The following is a 21,055-nucleotide window of genomic DNA, read 5'->3' on the forward strand; positions in this document are numbered from 1 at the left end:
AAAGAGAAGATTAATGTCAATGTTTATCTCCCCCAGAGCATGCTTCCTTTGGCCCACTGAGCAGATTGTACGAGTTCACAGAAACAGCTACTGTGTGCTATAACCTGGAGAAGGAGCAGCGAGGGGATAGTAACACCGTTGCTCACCTGCTGACTTACCCCTCACAGAGCTACATGGATTAACGCTATCTATCCTAACTGAATCTGAGATCTTTCAACTTTACCCTTCCACCACTTTATATCATATTGAAAAACAAGCAGAAAATCATTGCCCACTAACTCCAATGTTCCAGTTATCAAATCTTCAAATGCACTGAGTGAGAAAATATCTGAATTGTAAACCTGATTAAAATAAAGTGAAGGCTTTTGTATAAGTGTTTCAGAATAATTGGTGTTAACATATAATAAATTCAAGACTACTTATATGTAGTAAGGATTAGCACTCTGTAGTTTAAAAACTCAACGAATACAAAGTATACACATTCCTAGAATGAACTGTCTTAGTCTATTAATTTTATGGTAAATCTATAGGTCTGTTCTGATTTCATTTCCATTAAGCATTCCTGTGGACAACAAAATTATACTAACACACTAAGAGGGTTCTTCTGCGATGTAAATAAGGTGTTATCTAATTGCCTCATTAGTCTGCTAGTGTAAACAAAAATCTCAGAAGTGTTTCTTTAAAAAATTGTCCTAAAGGAAATGTTACCTTTGAACAGAAATTTTTTTTGTGCTACCTTTATTTTTTTTATGGGCAGAAAATCCGAACACCGTAGCAGAATCCAAATTTAAAAAGACCTCTTAAAAGCTAATTATGTTCCATGTAAAATTAAGTTGCTGTCTGCCTACTTCTTGATCTTGTGAAAACAGTTAGAAGGATCTTCACTAATTTTGGAAGTACTCTGAAATGATATGATATAAAATATAAACTAAGGGCTTATATAAAATTAATACGGGGTGGGGGTGAGGGTCACCTCAAAAATCCCAGCAGTCATCCGACAGACAGCTGCAGGGTGACAGCGTTAGGATGTACTGGCTGAGCGCCTCCATACTCTATGTGGCGGCTTCAGGGGAAGCAGCAGAGATTTACTGGTTGAGCAATGGTGATGAGGCATCTCAGGGCTGAGCTAGGAGGGGTTGAGCCGCAGGGAGTCTCTGTGAACTCAAATCATTCCCAACTTTTTGGTGCTCTGGGGACACATCACAGAGGTAGACACTGTTCACCCAGAGCAGATGCCTGGAGGTACCATGAGAGGCCTATAGGAATGCTCATAGGAAATAGCAGGATGTATGCTATAGCAAGTTATCGTTTCCAAAAATGGCTAGCTGTAACAACACTTGCTGTTGTGCGTGCTTTTCTAGAACCTTGCTGCTCCCCTATCAAGTGGCAAAGCCTATGCTCCTTCCTTTTGAATGTGGGCAGGCACTTGTGACTACCTCACAAGCAGAATGCAGTGTAAGTGCCACCGTGTGACTTCCAAGGCTAGGCTGGGAAAGGCCATGCAGCTTCTGCTCATCTCTCTAGGGACACTTGCCTTTGGAACCCTGAGCTGCCAAGTAGGGTGTCCGAGGCCGCCATGCTGTGAGGAAGTCCACACTAGTCCACGTGGAGAAACCACATGGAAAACCATGGACACTACCTGAAGAGAGAGATGCCCACCAGCCCCGCGCTGCTCTGCTCCCCTGGATGTTCCAGCGCCAGCCAATCTGAATGCACAAGAGACCCTGAGCCAAAACCACAAAAACCACTTGGCTGAGCTGTCCCTGACTTTCTGACCTGCAAAAGCTGTGATGGATAATACATTGAATGTTGTTCTGAGTCACTAAGTATTGGGGTTATTCGTTATGCAGCCATAGGTAACAGGAACATACATATAAGAAACCACAGAGGAATGTGGTTTTTGGACAGAGAAATGAGTCCCTGATTGAAAGCCACAAGGCAGGTACCCCCAACTGCAGGTGCTGATATTTCACTGAGGCATTTCCCACTTGGGCAACACTATGAAGCTTGCTCCAGGTAATTAGCAGCACAGATTTATCTAAATAACGGATTCTCTAAATAACTCCAGAGAGGCCAGTTAATATAGGAAACAATTCTGAAGTAATTTGTCCAACATTAACCTCTCTAAAGATATAACTCTCAATTTCATGTACTTCCTAAAGGTCACATAAAAATATGAAATTAAGTAATGTAGGAAAATGACCCAAAGATACCCTGTAAAGGATTAACTGATCTTACATTAAGGAACAGGTAAGATTACCAAGATTGTTGGTCACTGGCATCACAGAAAATCTGATTTTATCTTCTAGAATTCCTTTTCATTATTAGATAACTCTAGTTAGAGTGTTTTATTTCTAACTTGGTCATTCCTCATAAAATCATTGAGATTTTGGTTAATTTACATTGTTCTTTATAAATTCATGACTCTTTTTCTATAATCAGCATATTATAACTTTTGTAATCAGAGAAAACAATAAAGCAAGTTCTGTAACAGAATTAAAATACACGTTTACAAATACTTTTTAATAGTTAAAAGTTACAGTTTTCCAGATATACCTAGTCCTACAAAATATTTAACATCCTCAAGCTCACTTGGAAATAACATTATATACTAATAAGTAAAGGTATTTCTCTTATTTGGGGACTCAAATTTTAGGACTTACAAAAGGTATTTTTATTTTTGGAAAATTATAAAGTAAGTACAAACACTCAGAAATTTAAATTAGAAACGATTAACTGTTATACCTTCACGGTTAACTAAGAATTCTGGAAGATAGAAAAACTCTGGAATAAGTTCTTTCACGTCAGTCATGGACTCAAAAGAGGAGAGACGCCAGGTTGTGTTTGTAGAATGAAAAGTTCTGTCTGGGATGTCAAAACTCTGATCTGAAAAGAAATACAAATAACACACTTAAGACACAAAGACTTGATTCCATTTGAAACTTGTTACAATTAATTCACTTTTACTACTTCAAAAAGATTAAAATGATGTTTACTTTGTCCACAGTTTAAAAGAGATCATTTGTGTTCTTGAAAATAAATATTTCTCTACACAATTTGCGACTGCATTATGTTATTTTTTTAAAGCAACTATTTAGGCTTTCCTTGGAATGAACCTGAGAAGTATTCTTTTTTTTTTTTTAAAATCTATATATAGAATTTCATAGTCACTTGAATCTACTGTTTTGTTTTGTTTTTTTTTTTTAATTTTATAGCTACTTTATTTATTTATTTATTTAGTTTTGGCTGTGTTGGGTCTTCGGTTCGTGCGAGGGCTTTCTCTAGTTGCGGCAAGCGGGGGCCACTCTTCATCGCGGTGCGGGGACCGCTCTTCATCGCGGTGCGCGGGCCTTTCACTATCGCGGCCCCTCCCGTTGCGGGGCGCAGGCTCAGTAGTTGTGGCTCACGGGCCCAGCTGCTCCGTGGCATGTGGGATCTTCCCAGACCAGGGCTCGTGTCCCCGTGTCCCCTGCATTAGCAGGCAGATTCTCAACCACTGCGCCACCAGGGAAGCCCCATTATGTTATTTTTAATCGGTATTATGCTTTCATAGTACATATAACTAGATAAATGTATATCACTTATTTGTTTAATTGATTACTGTCTGCCCAAGTAGAATGAAAGTTCCATAAAAGCAGAGACCTGGGATATCAACCATACCGAGCACATTCTAGGAATTGGATAATCATTAATTTATTGAATGAAAGAATAAGGAAGGAAAATTAAAGTTCAAATAGGCAAAATAAGTTTTTTCCCCCATCAAGAAGCAAGATTATTTCTTTATCTCTTTTCTTCTCTCTTTTCTTTTTTTTTTGGGGGGGGAGGGGCATTGCTTTTTAGATGTTCTAACTCTAACCTAAAAAATTTAGTAAAATTTCCTATGAATGAAAATAAAACTAAGAATACTTCCTCCTTTGTTAAGTTTGTCTGGCGAACACTACTAATAATCAAGAACTGAGCTTTGACCCTGTCTTTTCTGTCAACAGCTACCAGACTTTCCATCCTAGAATATGAAATGATACCTAAAGACCAGCCCGCGAAAACAGCAGCAGCGTGGATGCTTCTTCGGAACCATGCTGTACCATCCAAAACTCCTCTCAACTTGCTGAAATTTGAACACATCTTTCTATCTGGAGACTGTTACAGACGAATTTCAGCATCAAGCAAGGCACGATTTTTAAAAAATATGCTAAATCTTCCCCAAGCCTGACCTGCTTTGCCGAGCAACATTTTCTGTTACTACTTTCTCATCTGTTCTGTTGAGTCAGCATTGGCTGGGCACTAAATAAAATCTGGGGAGAAATTAGGTTTATAAATCTTTCTTTTTTTCTCAGAAAGTAGGGAGGGCCACTTAAAGAAATATTTACTAACTCACGCAGGAGAAAAAGTTATTAATCTAAGTGGAATCCAGAAAAATTAAAAGGCAGTTCTGTGAGGCTATGATGGAATCACAGCATCTACAGTAGAGACTACAGAACTGTGGAACAGGAGAAGCACACTGAGGTTTCTGTTTGGATTTCTAAATTCTCTGCAGTTTCTTAATAAAAAAAAAAGTGTACTACATTTCCTATAATTTAGAACATGTATGAACTCAACTGGTAGTTGTTAACCTAGCACTTTTGTCCCCCGGGGGACACTTGGCAATGCCTAGAGACATTTGTGGTTCTCACGGCTGGGTGGGAGGGGATGCCACTAGCATCTAGTAGGTAGGGGCCAGGGATACTGCTAAACGTCCTACAATGCACAGGACAGTCACCATAACAAAGAATTATGTAGCTCAAAATGACTACAGTGCCAAGGTGAGAAACCCTGGACTAAATGAGAAGTCTAGAAATAAATTAAAAAGCCATCACACATCATTTAAAATTAATCAGAAGAAACTGAATGGGGACTTAGGTTGTCCCTGTTGTCTTTTTTTTTTTTTAATCATTCTTAAATACACAATGAGGAAAACCTAGCATAATAGCTGATTGGGAGTTTTGTATTACTATATCCTTGGGCTACATGAAAAGAACCAGAGGGCAGTAACAGTTCTGTTATACACTGCAGTCATCCCAAACCACATCTGAAATATTCTTTTTTATTCTGACTGCCACCTTTTTAATAAGAGCATTCACAAATCAGAACATCTCCAGAAAGATGAGCAGAGCAGTGACAGGTTTGGAAACCAGAGCAAACACAGCTTAAATATGAGTTTTTAAACGCTTTACTAAGTACAGAACTGTCTTATTTTTGTATTCCTTGCAGCAGCTGGGATAAGGCCTTGCATATAGGAGGCTCTCAACTGGATGTCAAATTAACTAAGGATAATTAGCCTGGGAATAAACAAGAGTGAGAGGAGAAGGGGGGACAGGGCAGTAATGTTCAAATATTTGAACAGCTGTCATACAGAACATTTGTTTTGTGTACAGACAGAGGGACAAATATAAGAAAGCCCCTTTTATAGACCAAGTAGTCTACAGTCTATAAAATTCATTCCTCCAAGAGGCTGCATATGAGTATAAATATATACAGAAGTTCAAGAAGGGTTGAGTAAATGAACGGATAATGATTCCATAAATGATTCTGGGCACCAGGAGGAACAACTACAGGACTAGTACCACGGTTCTCACTGGAAACTGATACGTGAGTGTGTCCCTGTTTGCACGCAAAGCAGTAACTTCGTCTCTATCTAGGTCATCCTCAGGCCTGAGGGCTGCCACTGAAAATGCCGAGGTAGAAGATTAACTAGACAGTTACTATGGTGAAGGTGGCAGTGTGGCTCTCCTATAACCACTTACAACTCACTCAATTGTCAGAACAACTGACAATAACATATTCCCCTTTAGGGGCCAAAGATAACTTAGGTGATCTCAAATAATTATTAAGTTGAACATTTTAAAAAAGTGAATTGCATACACTTTAAAAGGGTAAAAAGGGTAAATTTTACACTATATGAATGACATTAATTTTTAAAAAGTGAATTGCACTTTTATAAACTTAGACATGTTCAATGTGAAGCTAAAATGTAAGACATTAGCAAGATCATGTGGCTTACTGCTGGTTTCTTTTTTTTTTTCTAACATCATTATTGGAGTATAATTGCTTTACAATGTTGTGTTAGTTTCTGCTGTATAACAAAGTGAGTCAGCTATATGTATACATATATCCCCATATCTCCTCCCTCCCACCCTCCCTATCCCACCCCTCTAGGTGGTCACAAAGCACTGAGCTGATCTCCCTGTGCTATGCGGCTGCTTCCCACTAGCTATCTATTTTACATTTGGTAGTGTATATATGTCCATGTCACTCTCTCACTTCATTCTGGCTTACCCTTCCCCCTCCCCGTGTCCTCAAGTCCATTCTCTACATCTGTGTCTTTATTCCTGTCCTGCCCCTTGGTTCTTCATAACCATTTTTCTTTTCTTTTTTTTTTTTAGATTCCATATATATGTGTTAGTATATGGTATTTGTTTTTCTCTTTCTGCTTTACTTCACTCTGTATGACAGACTCTAGGTCCATCCACCTCACTACGAATAACTCGATTTCGTTTCTTTTTATGGCTGAGTAATATTCCATTGTATATATGTGCCACATCTTCTTTATCCATTCACCTGTCAATGGACACTTAGGTTGCTTCCATGTCCTGGCTATTGTAAATAGTGCTGCAATGAACATGGTGGTACATGACTCTTTTTGAATTATGGTTTTCTCAGGGTATATGCCCAGTAGTGGGATTGCTGGGTCATATGGTAGTTCTATTTTTAGTTTCTTAAGGAACCTCTATACTGTTCTCCATAGTGGCTGTATCAATTTACATTCCCACCAACAGAGCAAGAGGGTTCCCTTTTCTCCACACCCTCTCCAGCATTTATTGTTTGCAGATTTTTTGATGATGGCCATTCTGACTGGTGTGAGGTGATACCTCATTGTGGTTTTGATTTGCATTTCTCTAATGATTAGTGATGTTGAGCATCCTCTCATGTGTTTGTTGGCAATCTGTATATCTTCTTTGGAGAAATGTCTGTTTAGGTCTTCCGTCCATTTTTGGATTGGGTTGTTTGTTTTTTTGATATTGAGCTGCATGAGCTGCTTGTAAATTTTGGAGATTAATCCTTTGTCAGTTGCTTCATTTGCAAATATTTTCTCCCATTCTGAGGGTTGTCTTTTCATCTTGTTTATGGTTTCCTTTGCTGTGCAAAAGCTTTTAAGTTTCATTAGGTCCCATTTGTTTATTTTTGTTTTTACTTCTATTTCTCTAGGAGGTGGGTCGAAAAGGATCTTGCTGTGATTTATGTCATAGAGTGTTCTGCCTATGTTTTCCTCTAAGAGTTTTATAGTGTCTGGCCTTACATTTAGGTCTTTAATCCATTTTGAGTTTATTTTTGTGTATGGTGTTAGGGAGTGTTCTAATTTCATTCTTTTACATGTAGCTGTCCAGTTTTCCCAGCACCACTTATTGAAGAGGCTGTCTTTTCTCCATTGTATACTCTTGCCTCCTTTATCAAAGATAAGGTGACCATATCTGCGTGGGTTTATCTCTGGGCTTTCTATCCTGTTCCACTGATCTATATTTCTGTTTTTGTGCAGTACCATACTGTCTTGATTACTGTAGCTTTGTAGTATAGTCTGAAGTCCGGGAGCCTGATTCCTCCAGCTTCGTTTTTCTTTCTCAAGACTGCTTTGGCTGTTTGGGGTCTTTTGTGTCTCCTTACAAATTGTGCAGTTTTTTTGTTGTAGTTCTGTGAAAAATGCTATTGGTAGTTTAATAGGGATTGCACTGAATCTGTAGATTGCTTTGGGTAGTACAGTCATTTTCACAATGTTGATTCTTCCAATCCAAGAATTTCTCTGCATCTGTTTGTATCATCTTTAATTTCTTTCATCAGTGTTTTATAGTTTTCTTCATACAGGTCTTTTGCCTCCTTAGGTAGGTTTATTCCTCGGTATTTTATTCTTTTTGTTGCAATGGTAAATGGGAGTGTTTCCTTAATTCCTCTTTCAGACTTTTCATCATTAGTGAATAGGAATGCAAGAGATTTCTGTGCATCAATTTTGTATCCTGCTACTTTACTAAATTCATTGATTAGCTCTAGTAGTTTTCTGGTAGCATCTTTAGGATTCTCTATGTATAGTATCATGTCATCTGCAAACAGTGACAGTTTTACCTCTTCTTTTCCAATTTGGATTCCTTTTATTTCTTTTTCTTCTCTCATTGCTGTGGCTAAAACTTCCAAAACTATGTTGAATAATAGCGGTGAGAGAGGGCAACCTTTTCTTGTTCCTGATTTTAGAGGAAATGATTTCAGTCTTTCACCATTGAGAATGATGTTGGCTGTGGGTTTGTCATATATGACCTTTATTATGTTGAGGTAAGTTCCCTCTATGCCTACTTTCTGGAGAGTTATTATCATAAATGGGTGTTGAATTTTGTCAAAAGCTTTTTCTGCATCTATTGAGATGATGATATGGTTTTTATCCTTCAATTTGTTAATATGGTGTATCACATTGATTGATTTGCGTATACTGAAGAATCCTTGCATTCCTGGGATAAACCCCACTTGATCATGGTGTATGATCCTTTTAATGTGCTGTTGGATTCTGTTTGCTAGTATTTTGTTGAGGATTTTTGCATCTATGTTCATCAGTGATATTGGCCTGTAGTTTTCTTTCTTTGTGACATCTTTGTCTGGTTTTGGTATCAGGGTGATGGTGGCCTTGTAGAATGAGCTGGGGAGTGTTCCTCCCTCTGCTATATTTTGGAAGAGTTTGAGAATGACAGGTGTTAGCTTTTCTCTAAATGTTTGATAGAATTCGCCTGTGAAGCCATCTGGTCCTGGGCTTTTGTTTGTTGGAAGATGTTTAATCAGTTTCAATTTCAGTGCTTGTGATTGGTCTGTTTATATTTTCCATTTCTTCCTGGTTCAGTCTCGGAAGGTTGTCCTTTTCTAAGAATTTGTCCATTTCTTCCAGGTTGTCCATTTTATTGGCATAGAGTTGCTTGTAGTAATCTCTCATGATTCCTTTGTACTTCCGCAGTGTCAGTTGTTACTTCTCCTTTTTCATTTCTAATTTGGTTTGAGTCTTCTCCCTTTTTTTCTTGATGAGTCTGGCTAATGGTTATCAATTTTGTTTATCTTATCAAAGAACCAGCTTTTAGTTTTATTGAACTTTGCTATTGTTTCCTTCAGTTCTTTTTCATTTATTTCTGATCTGATCTTTGATTTCTTTCTTTCTGCTAACTTTGGGGTTTTTTTTGTTATTCTTTCTCTAATTGCCTTAGATGTAAGGTTAGGTTGTTTACTTGAGATTTTTCTGGTTTCTTGAGGTAGTATTGTATTACTATAACCTTCCCTCTTAGAACTGCTTTTACTGCATCCCAGAGGTTTTGGGTCGTCGTGTTTTCATTGTCATTTGCTTCTAGGTATTTTTTGATTTCTTCAGCGATCTCTTGGTTATTTAGTAGTGTATTGTTTAGTCTCCATGTGTTTGTATTTTTTACAGTTTTTTTCCTGTAATTGATATCTAGTCTCATAGCATTGTGGTAGGAAAAGATACTTGATATAATTTCAATTGTCTGAAATTTACCAAGGCTTGATTTGTGACCCAAGATATGGTCTATCCTGGAGAATGTCCCGTGAGCACTTGAGAAGAAAGTGTATTCTGTTGTTTTTGGATGGAATGTCCTATAAATATCAATTAAGTCATTCTTGTTTAATATGTCATTTAAAGCTTGTGTTTCCTTATTTATTTTCATTTTGGATGCTCTGTCCATTGGTGAAAGCAGGGTGTTAAAGTCCCCTACTATGATTGTGTTACTGTCGATTTCCCCTTTTATGGCTGTTAGCATTTGCCTTACGTATTGAGGTGCTCCTGTGGTAGGTTTCTTCCCAGGTATTTTACTCTTTTTGTTGCAGTGGTAAATGGGAGTGTTTCCTTAATTTCTCTTTCAGATTTTTCATCATTAGTGTATAGGAATGCAAGACATTTCTGTGCATTAATTTTGTATCCTGCTACTTTACTAAATTCATTGATTAGCTCTAGTAGTTTTCTGGAAGCATCTTTAGGATTTTCTATGTATAGTATCATGTCATCTGCAAACAGTGACAGTTTTACCTCTTCTTTTCCAATTTGGATTCCTTTTATTTCTTTTTCTTCTCTGATTGCTGTGGCTAAAACTTCCAAAACTATGTTGAATAATAGCATATGTCTTTTGGTTGGAGCATTTAATCCATTTACATTTAAGGTAGTTATTGATATGTATGCTCCATTTTCTTAATCGTTTTGGGTTTGTTTTTGTAGGTCTTTTCCTTCTCTTGTGTTTCCTGCCTAGATAAGTCCCTTTAGCATTTGTTGTAAAGCTGGTTTGGTGGTGCTGAATTCTCTTAACTTTTGTTGTCTGTAAAGGTTTTAATTTCTCCATCGAATCTGAATGAGATCCTTGCCAGGTAGACTAATCTTGGTTGTAGGTTTTTCCCTTTCATAACTTTAACTATGTCCTGCCACTCCCTTCTGGCTTGCAGAGTTTCTGCTGAAAGATCAGCTGTTAACCTTATGGGGATTCCCTTGTTTGTATGTTATTTGTTGCTTTTCCCTTGCTGCTTTTAATATTTTTTCTTTGTATTTAATTTTTGATAGTTTGATTAATATATGTCTCGGTGTGTTTCTCTTTGGGTTTATCCTGTACGGTACTCTCTGTGCTTCCTGGACTTGACTGACTATTTCCTTTCCCATGTTAGGGAAGTTTTTGACTATAATCTCTTCAAATATTTTCTCAGACCCTTTCTTTTTCTCTTCTTCTTCTGGGACCCCTATAATTTGAATGTTGGTGCGTTTAATGTTGTCCCAGAGGTCTCTGAGACTGTCCTCAATTCTTTCCATTCTTTTTTCTTTATTCTGCTCCCTGGCAGTTATTTCCACCATTTTATCTTCCAGCTCACTTATCTGTTCTTCTGCCTCAGTTATTCTGCTATTGATTCCTTGTAGAGTTATTTTTAATTTCAGTAATTGTGTTGTTCATCACCATTTGTTTGCCCTTTAGTTCTTCTACATCCTTGTTAAATGTTTCTTGTATTTTCTCTATTCTGTTTCTGAGATTTTGGATCATCTTTACTACCATTACTCTGAATTCTTTTTCAGGTAGGTTGCCTATTTTGTCCTCATTTATTTGGTCTTGTAGGTTTTTACCTTGCTCCTTTGTCTGTAACATATTTTTTTGTCGTTTATTTCTTTTTCTTTTTCTTTTTTTTTTTTGATGGGTGGTGCTGTATTCCTGTCTTACTGGTTGTTTGGCCTGAGACGTCCAGCACTGGAGTTTGCAGGCCGTTGGATAGAGCTGTGTCTTGGTGATGAGATGAGGACTTCTGGGAGGCCTCACTCTGATTAATATTCCCTGGGGTCTGAGGTTCTCTGTTAGTCCTGTGGCTACCACAGGAGCTCGGGCCTGACCTCCGGCCTGGGAACCAAGATCCCGCAAGCTTTGTGGCACAGTGAAAAAAAAAAAAAAAGAAAGAAAGAAAGAAAAAAAAGAGCAGTACAATATCAAAGAATAAAATACAAAATAAAAGTAGAAAGATAAAAAATATATCAGGAAAAATAAAACTATAATTGAATCAACTGCAACAAGGCAAAATAAAACCACAACAAGAAAAAGAAAAAAAAAGGGGGGGGGGTGGGAATAAGCTAAAAGGAGAGAATGATAACAAAGTATAAAGAATAAAATAAAATTAGAAAAATAAAAGATTTAGGAAAAATAAAAATATAAAAGAATCAACAACAATGAATCAACAAAACAGAACCCCAATCTAAAAGAGGAAAAAAAAAACAAAACTGTTGGCTATAGGGGTGGGGTTTAGGAGAGGGGTGGAACTTAGGCAAAGGCGGGGTTCAGCGTGGCACAGGACCTAGGCGGGTGACGTTTCATCGTGGGGCGGGGCCTAGGTGGGGCGACATTCAAGTGTGGGGCGGGGCCTCTGCTTAGGACCTGCACAAGGGGAGAGGCAGCGCGTGGAAAGAAGGGTCTCTGGAGTGTGGAGTTCCGGGGTTTGGAGGTAAGGCCCTGCCTGAGGGTGTGTGGGTGGGGTTTAGGCCCAGCACGTTGGAGGGGGTCTCCGAGTGCAGAGGTGGGGCCCCGGGTGGGGGGCAGGGGCGGTGCTTGGGCTCTGCCCGGCAGGAGGGAGGCTCTGAGGGCAGAGGATTAGGCCCTGGAGCCCAACAGGCTCCCCTGGTGCCTGAGTGGACAGGGAAAGCGCTGGCCCCGTTCCCCTCCGTTCCTTCGTGCCCCTCCCCCACCATGTGCCCCAGGGCCTCCCCCGTCACCTCCGGACCCCTCACCGTGTGTGGGTCCCGCTGGGTGTAGGCACTCCTCCCCTCCCCCAGCCGCCCCTCAGGGGTGCCGGTCCCGGAGATCCAGCCTTTACTTTTGCTCCCCCTTCCCTCCCTCCCACTCCCTCAGGACCCGCGCGGCTGGAGGGGGCCTCACTGGGCAGAGGATCAAGCCTGAGATCTCAGTAGGTTCCTGGGGGTCCAAGTGGGCAGGGGAAACCTGGCCATGCTCCCTTTTGATCCTCTGCCCTCCCAGTGGTTCCCCAATTTCCCCCTTCGGGTCTGGGATCCCTTCCCCTCAGGGGCACCAGTCCCGTCCCGCCTCCACTTCTCCTCCCCCTTCACTCCCCCTGCACCCCACGTCCTACCCGGTCGCTGGGGGTTCCTCCCGTCCCCTTAGGTGTCCGCAGTCCCCCACTGGGGCCTGGTAGGTGCCCTAGTTGTGCGGAGACACGAATTCCACGTCCTCCTAGTACCACTGCTGGTTTCTTGAAGAGAATTTTGTTGCGGGAATATATACAATTCTTTTTCCTATGGTTTGATTAGTTTCAGTATGTTCTCAGGACGTCAGTCAAGTGTTTTATCCCCGATGACCAATCTGACCTTTGAGGTAGTTATGAAACAACCCTTACCTTGATAGGCTAAAAACATCTTTGTGAACGGAGGCATCCTGACCAGGAAGTGGAGCACGGTGCCGCTGTTGGAGTAGTGGGAACCGTAGTGGTAGGGCTGCACCGGCGGCATCGGGTCGTCTTCCCGGGCTCCTTTGTGGTACTCCTCCTCCAGGTACTGAAGGACACAGGGACCAGAACTCGTGACAGTGAGCTCCAGGCAGAGCTGGAGCCGCCTCACTTGTCTTCTTTCCCATCCTTCTCTGCTGCCCGTTAGATGCCATTCTCCATGGCTTGCCCTCGGCCCTCCTGAGTGTCCGGGGGTCTGGTGCCCCACTAAGGCCTGACCACGCACCGTGTGCACGTTCACCCTCTCATTTGCTCATAGAGAACCCACCTGTTCTGTACCCCACCTCCCAGCCCCCTGGCTCCCAACTAATACGTAAATCTAAACTGATAATAATATCAGTTTAGATAATATATATCTAATATATCTCAACTGATCAAGGGCTCAATAAATAAGAGCTGCCACTCTCACTAGAGATGTCTGTGTCTTAAGAGGGTTTCAAGCTGTAATGCTACATTCTTTAGAGAAATGCTTCTCTAGCAGAGGAACTGCAATAGAAATGTAAAACCTGTATCATATTATTGGAATTCTTTAATATAACATGTTATAGCTGTTTTGCAGTGGAGTTACACAGAAATAACGAAGACTGTGGTGATTTTTCAACTACTCCTGTCTTCCCATCATAAAGTAAGAAGCTCAACCAAATTTTTAATATCTGTCACTATTTTCATCTCCTGTAGCTTCTGTCTCTAATAACAAAGTCAGGTGACAGTGAATTTTCTGGAGTCACTTCTCTTGGATTCCCATAGCACTGCTGCATTTTTAGCTGCAGAAGAATCAAGCATTGACAGTTATAAAATGCTTGGATGGACCTTTCTGGAACTTTGACATAAGATAACGTGGTGAATATGAGAAAACTGCTTCAGCTGCTCCTACCTTGATACTGTTGTGAAGAATGTAACATATGACTAATGGGTTTTTAAAAATCTCCAGCAGGATTCCATTAATATTAATTTCACAGAAATGGGTAATTAATTTCTATTTTTAAACTTTACAATCCAGTATTTTTTGTTCATAAACCTGTGCACAATTTGCTGAGATGAATAATAAGGGATTATGGTACAGTATAAATATATTGATATTATTATATATAACACTAGGGGATACAAATAGCAGGTCCCTGGAAATCTTTGTGATTTTTATAAGGAATATAATTATTTATATATTTGAACATTGCAACGGATTATGAGCTTCCAATTTATGTAACAGTAAGTGTATTTCTTTTTCTGGGCAAAGTGCTTTCAGAGAATTAAGACAGAGAATAATATTTAAAATCACATGATGATTTCCAGTTGTCTGTCAATCAAAGCACAAGGAAGTGGGAAACAGAAAAATCAATACTATACGTTTAAAATTAGGTAAAACAGTCTGTAAAACAAAAATCCAGTTTTTACTTATCAAAATACATGAGGAAAAACTAAACCTACCTTGTATGTGTCCACGTAACGATCTTCTTTTTCTTTGTACTGCACAGCTATGGGCTTGGAGAGATTTCTACAAAGGAAGAGATGATGGAAAACATCGAAGTATGCTGATACTGTCAGGATTAAGCTGCCTTAGATGTTTACAAGTAAGTAAGTGGTCAACAAAATACTCAGCCCTTGGTTTAGCGCTTACACATGTTGCTTTGCAATTAAGTCACAATTATGATTTCATAACCTATGAAGATAGAATTTTTCTAAACAGATGCGTACCATTATTAGGAATTCCTGACTTATGAGTAACCTACACAAGAAGAGCTGCTGTTCTCCCTCCCTTCTCTGGTTCCTCTACTTCCTCCAAATCATAACTGATGCTGCCCATGGCAGCTGATTCCTACCAAGCCCTGGAAGTTCCTGCCCCCATTTCCAGATTCTATACCCAGCTCGGCAAGGAAGAGTGAAGGGCAGTTTGGACAGGAGATATGATCATGAGGAGATGTTATGTAATTACTAGGTTAGTGAAAACTGAAGAAACAACACATGCTTAAAATGACCACCCTGAGATCTGGAGTGCGAGTACTGACAGAAACATTTTGTTAGCTAATTCGCGGAGAGTGACTGACACCATGTGCACAGTGTAGCAAACGTGTGCACGCGTGTGCATGTCTGTGCTGGTGTTCACACTGTATCAGGGAGGGAAGAGAACTCAAGGATGAATCTCCACTTTCACAAGCTACAGAGTCAAGCAGCATCTCTGTGAGGCCCAGGAAAGAGCAAGAGAACAAGATCCAACGAGGAAGGGCAGGCTTCTCCGGCGGAGGTGCCATCTGGTCTGGCACCGGGATGGGACCACCTGGAGTTTCAACATCTGGCACCACAACGAGATCAACATCAAGATTTGCTCAAGTTTCAGTTAAGTCAAACCAGGTCTGCTTAGCCAGATGCTGATATATCTATTTTTTGGGAAAATTATTTCCTAGGGATATTAAAATTAGTGATAGCAAACACATTAATTTCATTTTTGAGACTTTGATAATCCTAAAAACTTTGTTAAAAAGTAAAGACAGTTTTATAGCATAGATACAAATTCACCTCAATATAGGAGAAATCATATTCAAGATCCTGGCATGCAATTTTTTTCTAAACAGTGTAAGTAGTTTTTTGGAACACAGGTAATACTGTTGTGGTTGGAAAATCAGAAGTTACTGATGAGCGAATAGAATAAACCAAAAATCAACCACAGTACTACTACTCACAATATATCTGGAAGGGTACATACCTTTCCAGATGCTCTCTCCTTATTTGTGTATGTATAATTACTTTTTAAATAAAAATCTCCCCCTCCCCCATAATATACATTTCTACAATATCATTCTTTTTTTTAAAAATATAAATTTATTTATTTATTTATTTTTGGCTGTTTTGGGTCTTTGTTACTGCGCGTGGGCTTTCTCTAGTTACGTTGAGCGGGGGCTACTCTTTGTTACGGTGTGCGGGCTTCTCATTGCGGTGGCTTCTCTTATTGCGGAGCACGGGCTCTAGACATGCGGGCTTCAGTAGTTGTGCCTTGCGGGCTCTAGAGCGCAGGCTCAGTAGTTGTGGCGCATGGGCTCAGTAGTTGTGGTGCACGGGCTTAGTTGCTCCACAGCATGTGGGATCTTCCCGGACCACGGCTTGAACCCGTGTCCCCTGCATTGGCAGGCGGATTCTTAACCACTGCGCTACCAGGGAAGCCCTCAGTAGTGTAAAAATTTTAATGTACATTAGCAGTGTATAAAAATGTCTAAAAGCTAAATAATGTGCCATTTGCTCATTTTTAAATTGACAAATACATTAAATTGAATCTGATTTCTTGAAAACTGTCTGAACTAGGCCTAGTTCAGACTAGGCCTAACTATTCAGCAGTTATAATTAAAATATTCTAATACACTAAGTAGTATATTGGCAGTCAATTTTTCTTTAAACTACATAGATAATTTTTTAATTGAAGTGTAACGGACATATAACACTATATTAGTTTCAGGTGTCCAACATAACGATTCGATATTTATATGTTCAATATTACAAAATGATCACCACAGTAAGTCTAGGTACCAGCCATCACCACACGTAGTTACAGGACTTTTCTTGTTGTGCTGAGAACTTTTAAGATTTACTCTCTCAGCAACTTTCAATCATGTAATGCAGTGTTATTAGCTAAGGTCATCGCGCTGTGCGTTGCATCCCAGGGCTCATTTCATAACTGGCAGTCTGTACCTTTTGACTCCCTTCACCTATTTTGCCACAATCCCACCCCCCCAATGCTTCTGGCAACCACCGATCTGTTCTCTGTATCAATGAGGTTTTCTGTTTGTTCCGTTTTTGTTTTGTTTTTATTTTTAGATTCCACATACAAGTGAGATCATACTTATTTGTATGGTATTTGTCTTTGACTGACTTGTTTCACTTAGCATAATGCCCTCAAGGTCCATCCATGCTGTCACAAGATTTCATTCTCTTTTATGGATAAATAGTATCCCATCGTGTGTGTGTGACATTTTATGTATCCATTCATCCACAGATGGACACTTAGGTTGTTTCTGTATCTTGGCTACTATAAATAATGCTGCAGTGAACATGGGGGTGCAGATATCTTTTCAAGTTAGTGTTTTCATTTCCTCTGGATAAATACCCAGAAGTAGAATGGCTGGATCATATGACAGATCTATTTTTAGTTTTTTAAGGAACCTCCATATTGTTCTCCACAGTGGCTGCACCAATTTACATTCCCACCAACAGTACACAGGGTCTCTTTTCTCTATATCCTCGCCAACAGTTGTTATTTCTTGACTTTTTGATCCTAGCCAGATAATGTTATTTAAAACTAAAGAAACAGAATATTTCCTCATCAACTAGGGCTATTTGGTTACTCTAAAAGGCAACTCATTCAGGAACGGCAGGATAAAAGCTTAATTCTTTTCCTTAGTTGTCAAATTTCAAAAGCAAGGAATTGGTGCCCTACCCAACAGTGACCAGTGAGTTTAGTTTTGCTTTGTTTTGGGGGCCTTTAAAAAGTGCCATTGTTAACTTAAGTATTATTTAAATTCAAATGTGTTCAATCAACTGTAGTCATTATTCTTTCTGATGCTCAGATTGTCCTATCTTTGGCAGTGAGAGCCACTTCAAGTTGGCTCCTAAGTCTTTTATTTTTTGTAACTGTGGTAAAAAAAAACGCACATCACAAAACTTACCATCCTAACCATCCTCAAGTACCTAGTTCAGTGGTGTTAACAATATCCACATTGTTGTGCAATAGGTCTCTAAAACTCTTTCATTTTGTAAAGTTGAAACTCTACACCTGCTGAGCAACAACCCCCTATATCCACCCCCTCTCCTCCTGTCGCCCACACCCACCATTCCACTCTGTCTCTCTGAGTTGACTGCCCTAGACAACTCATGAAGAGGAATCACACAGTATTTGTCTTCTGTGGCTGGCTCATTCCATTTAGCACAACGTCCCCAGGGCTCATCCATGTGACAGGACTTCCCTCCTTCTTAAGGTTGAATAATATTCCTCTGTATGTATGCACCTCATTTTCCCCATCCATTGATCCACAGACAGACACCTGGGCTGCCTCCACCTCCTGGCCACTGCGAATAAAGCTGCAATGAACATGGTGTGCAAATATGGCTCCCGAGTCCTTCTGACAAGACTATAGTAATTTCCTTGCTCTCTGACACAACAAAATATCGTGGGCTCATCTTGTGTGTTTTCTTCTAATAAATGCAGAAGAAATGAGAGAATAGGAAATCACCATTCTGTAACCCCTAGTGAAATAATAGACTTGAACAATAATCATCAGTGAAAGAAACAAGTTCAACGGGAGGCTGAACCCACGGACCAGCCTGAGCATCCTTAGAGTGGGATATCACAGGCCTCCTGATATGGGGCAATATAAAGTCCACACCATCTCCTCTAGAGGATTCTTGCCAAAAAAAGTTGAATCTGAATCTAAGCAAGCCTTTAGAAGTAATTTGCAGTCTCTAGGAAGTACAGAGGCTAGAGGAAAAAGCTAAATGCTAATATGGAATGGGGGACATCCTACAAGATAAATGACTTATTTTTGTTTTAAAAACAAGTCAATGTTAGGAAGAAAGAAAGAGAAAAATACATACAGAAAAATAAGGGCTGTTCTAGATGTTATGTCTTTAGACACAAAGCAACCAAAGGTGACAGTGGGCCTGACTCAAACAAATCAACTATAGAAAGACACCTCTGATGTAATCAGGGGACATTTGAAAACAGACTGGATATTAGATGATACCATGAAATTACTGTTGATTTTCTTAGATATGATAACGGCACTGAGGTTATGAAAGAAAATGTTCCACTTTTTTCTTAAGAGATGTGTACTAAAGATCATACGAATGACATAAAAGATTTGTGTGGTTCATCTTAAGAAGAAAAAAAAAAGATGACGTAAGTTTGGCAAAAATCTTGATAATTGTTGAGCTGGGGTCATGGTCATATGGGGCTCATTATACATTCATTCTATTTTTGTGCATGTTTGAAAATTCTCACAATAAGAACTTCAGTAAAATAAATACAGCATATTGACAAAGCCAAAAAGTGATGATGTCTTTAGTTACCTGTACACTGATGGATCGCTGAGGTCAAGGGTCTCACTAACGTAGTCAGCTAGGATAAACGGGAACACTGGATACTGCATGAGATCATTAAAGGATCGGCCGGCATGTTTGTTTAAGTGAGTCAAATATTCAAAATTGGTAATTTGTCCAGTATACCATAAATTTGTCAGAGCAGTGATATTGCCATATTCCAGAAGATTAGGGAGGTTATTTGTTAGTATACTGTGGTACACATCGTCACGAACCTATAAGGGAAGGAGAGAAAAAAACCCAGATTTTATTTTTAGGTTTGACATTTTCCTCCAAAGAATCCATGACATTATAGGCATGTTACTAATCTCAAGTCCTCCAAGAAAATACTTTTTGCCCAATAACATTGACTGGTCGGGAACTGAGATTCAAATCCACGTCTTCCTCCAAAGGTTGGGCTATTTATTTATTTATTGAAGTGTAGTTGATTAACAATATTATATTAGTTTTAGGTGTACAACATAGTGCTTCAATTTTTTTATAAATTATTCTCCATTTAAAGTTGTTATAAAATGTTGGCTTCATTCCTTGTGCTGTACCATATACCCTTGTAACTTATTTATTTTGTACAAAATAGTTTGTACCTCTTAATCCTCTTCCCTTATCTTGCTCCTCCCCCTTCTCTCTCCCCACTGGTACCACTAGTTTGTTCTCCATATCTATGAGTCTATTTCTTTTTTTTTTATATTCATTCACTTGTGGCTCTTAACCACTATGTTTTGCAGCTGGAGAAATCAGTAAGAAACTAAGAAGTCTGTATAGAGAAGTCACTTATATACAGACCCTAAGAAAAAAAATCAATAAAGGAAAATGAAGAGTCTTCATCTAAATAAATGCAACATGATGTAGTAGAAAGAGCATAGTTTTCTGACAGACAGAACTGGTCTTTTTTCTTGCTTAAACTCTTTGTGTTACAGTTATCATACCTGTAGTATGAGGGTAATAATATTTATTTCCTGAGAATGAAATAAACTATCCTATGTAAAACAGAATACTTGATTTTCACTACTGATTGAAAACTAGTATATAAACTCTTTTTTCAGAGAGGCACAAAAGTTCTGTCACAGAAAAAAGGTATTCTGATTTCTTCTAAAGCAATTAAATGATAATTGATAATAAATGGAAAAAAACAGACGAGCCAGGCCTTTGCTAAAAACAAATTTGAATTACCCCTCTTAAATGTGTATATGCTTTAGGCATAGGAAGGTGAGCCATGGATGTGGATAATCAAAGATGAGACTAAAAGTGAATGAGAAGAATGATCTTGGTTATGGAATAAGCAAGATTACAGGGTGTTTAAGAACCTAAACCTGAAGATCAGTTTCACAACAATGTGAATACACTTAACACAACTGAACTGTACGCTTAAAAATGGTTAAGATGGCAACTTTTATGTTATGTATTTTTTATGATAATTAAAAAAAAAAGAATCGGTTCAAGGCAAAAACAAAAACTAAACTTATATTCTAAATCTGGAGGTTACAATATGGAGGTTCCTTAAAAAACTAAAAATAGAACTACCATGTGACCCAGCAATCCCACTACTGGACATATACCCAGAGAAAACCATAATTCAAAAAGACACATGCACCCCAATGTTCACTGCAGCACTATTTACAATAGCCAGGACATGAAAGCAACCTACATGTCCATCAAGAGAAGAATGGATAAAGAAGATGTGGTACATATATACAATGGAATACTACTCAGCCATAAAAAGGAATGAAATTGGGTCATTTGTAGAGACATGGATGGACCTAGAGACTGTCATACAGAGTGAAGTAAGTCAGAAAGAGAAAAACAAATATCATATATTAATGCATATATGTGGAATCTGAAAAAACTGGTATAGACGATCTTATTTACAAAGCAGAGATAGAGACACAGACGTAGAGAACAAACGTACGGATACCAAGGGGGAAGGGTGGGGGTG

General features: G+C 39.1%; 1 protein-coding gene across 5 annotated transcripts in view; it reads right to left on the bottom strand.

Moving 5' to 3' along the window:
• Positions 1-21,055, bottom strand: part of LYST (lysosomal trafficking regulator) — a 202,393-nt gene that overhangs the window by 31,646 nt on the left and 149,692 nt on the right. For all 5 annotated transcript variants that reach the window (XM_059899076.1, XM_059899079.1, XM_059899078.1 and 2 more), the window contains 4 exons: positions 19,093-19,337; positions 14,470-14,536; positions 12,937-13,093; positions 2,746-2,886 (listed from right to left, as the gene is read on the bottom strand). In XM_059899076.1, coding sequence (XP_059755059.1) covers positions 2,746-2,886; positions 12,937-13,093; positions 14,470-14,536; positions 19,093-19,337 — 610 coding nt within the window. The remainder of the gene's footprint in view (positions 1-2,745; positions 2,887-12,936; positions 13,094-14,469; positions 14,537-19,092; positions 19,338-21,055) is intronic.

Source organism: Balaenoptera ricei, chromosome 16 (genome assembly GCF_028023285.1).
Source record: "Balaenoptera ricei isolate mBalRic1 chromosome 16, mBalRic1.hap2, whole genome shotgun sequence".
Classification (NCBI taxonomy): Eukaryota; Metazoa; Chordata; class Mammalia; order Artiodactyla; family Balaenopteridae; genus Balaenoptera; species Balaenoptera ricei.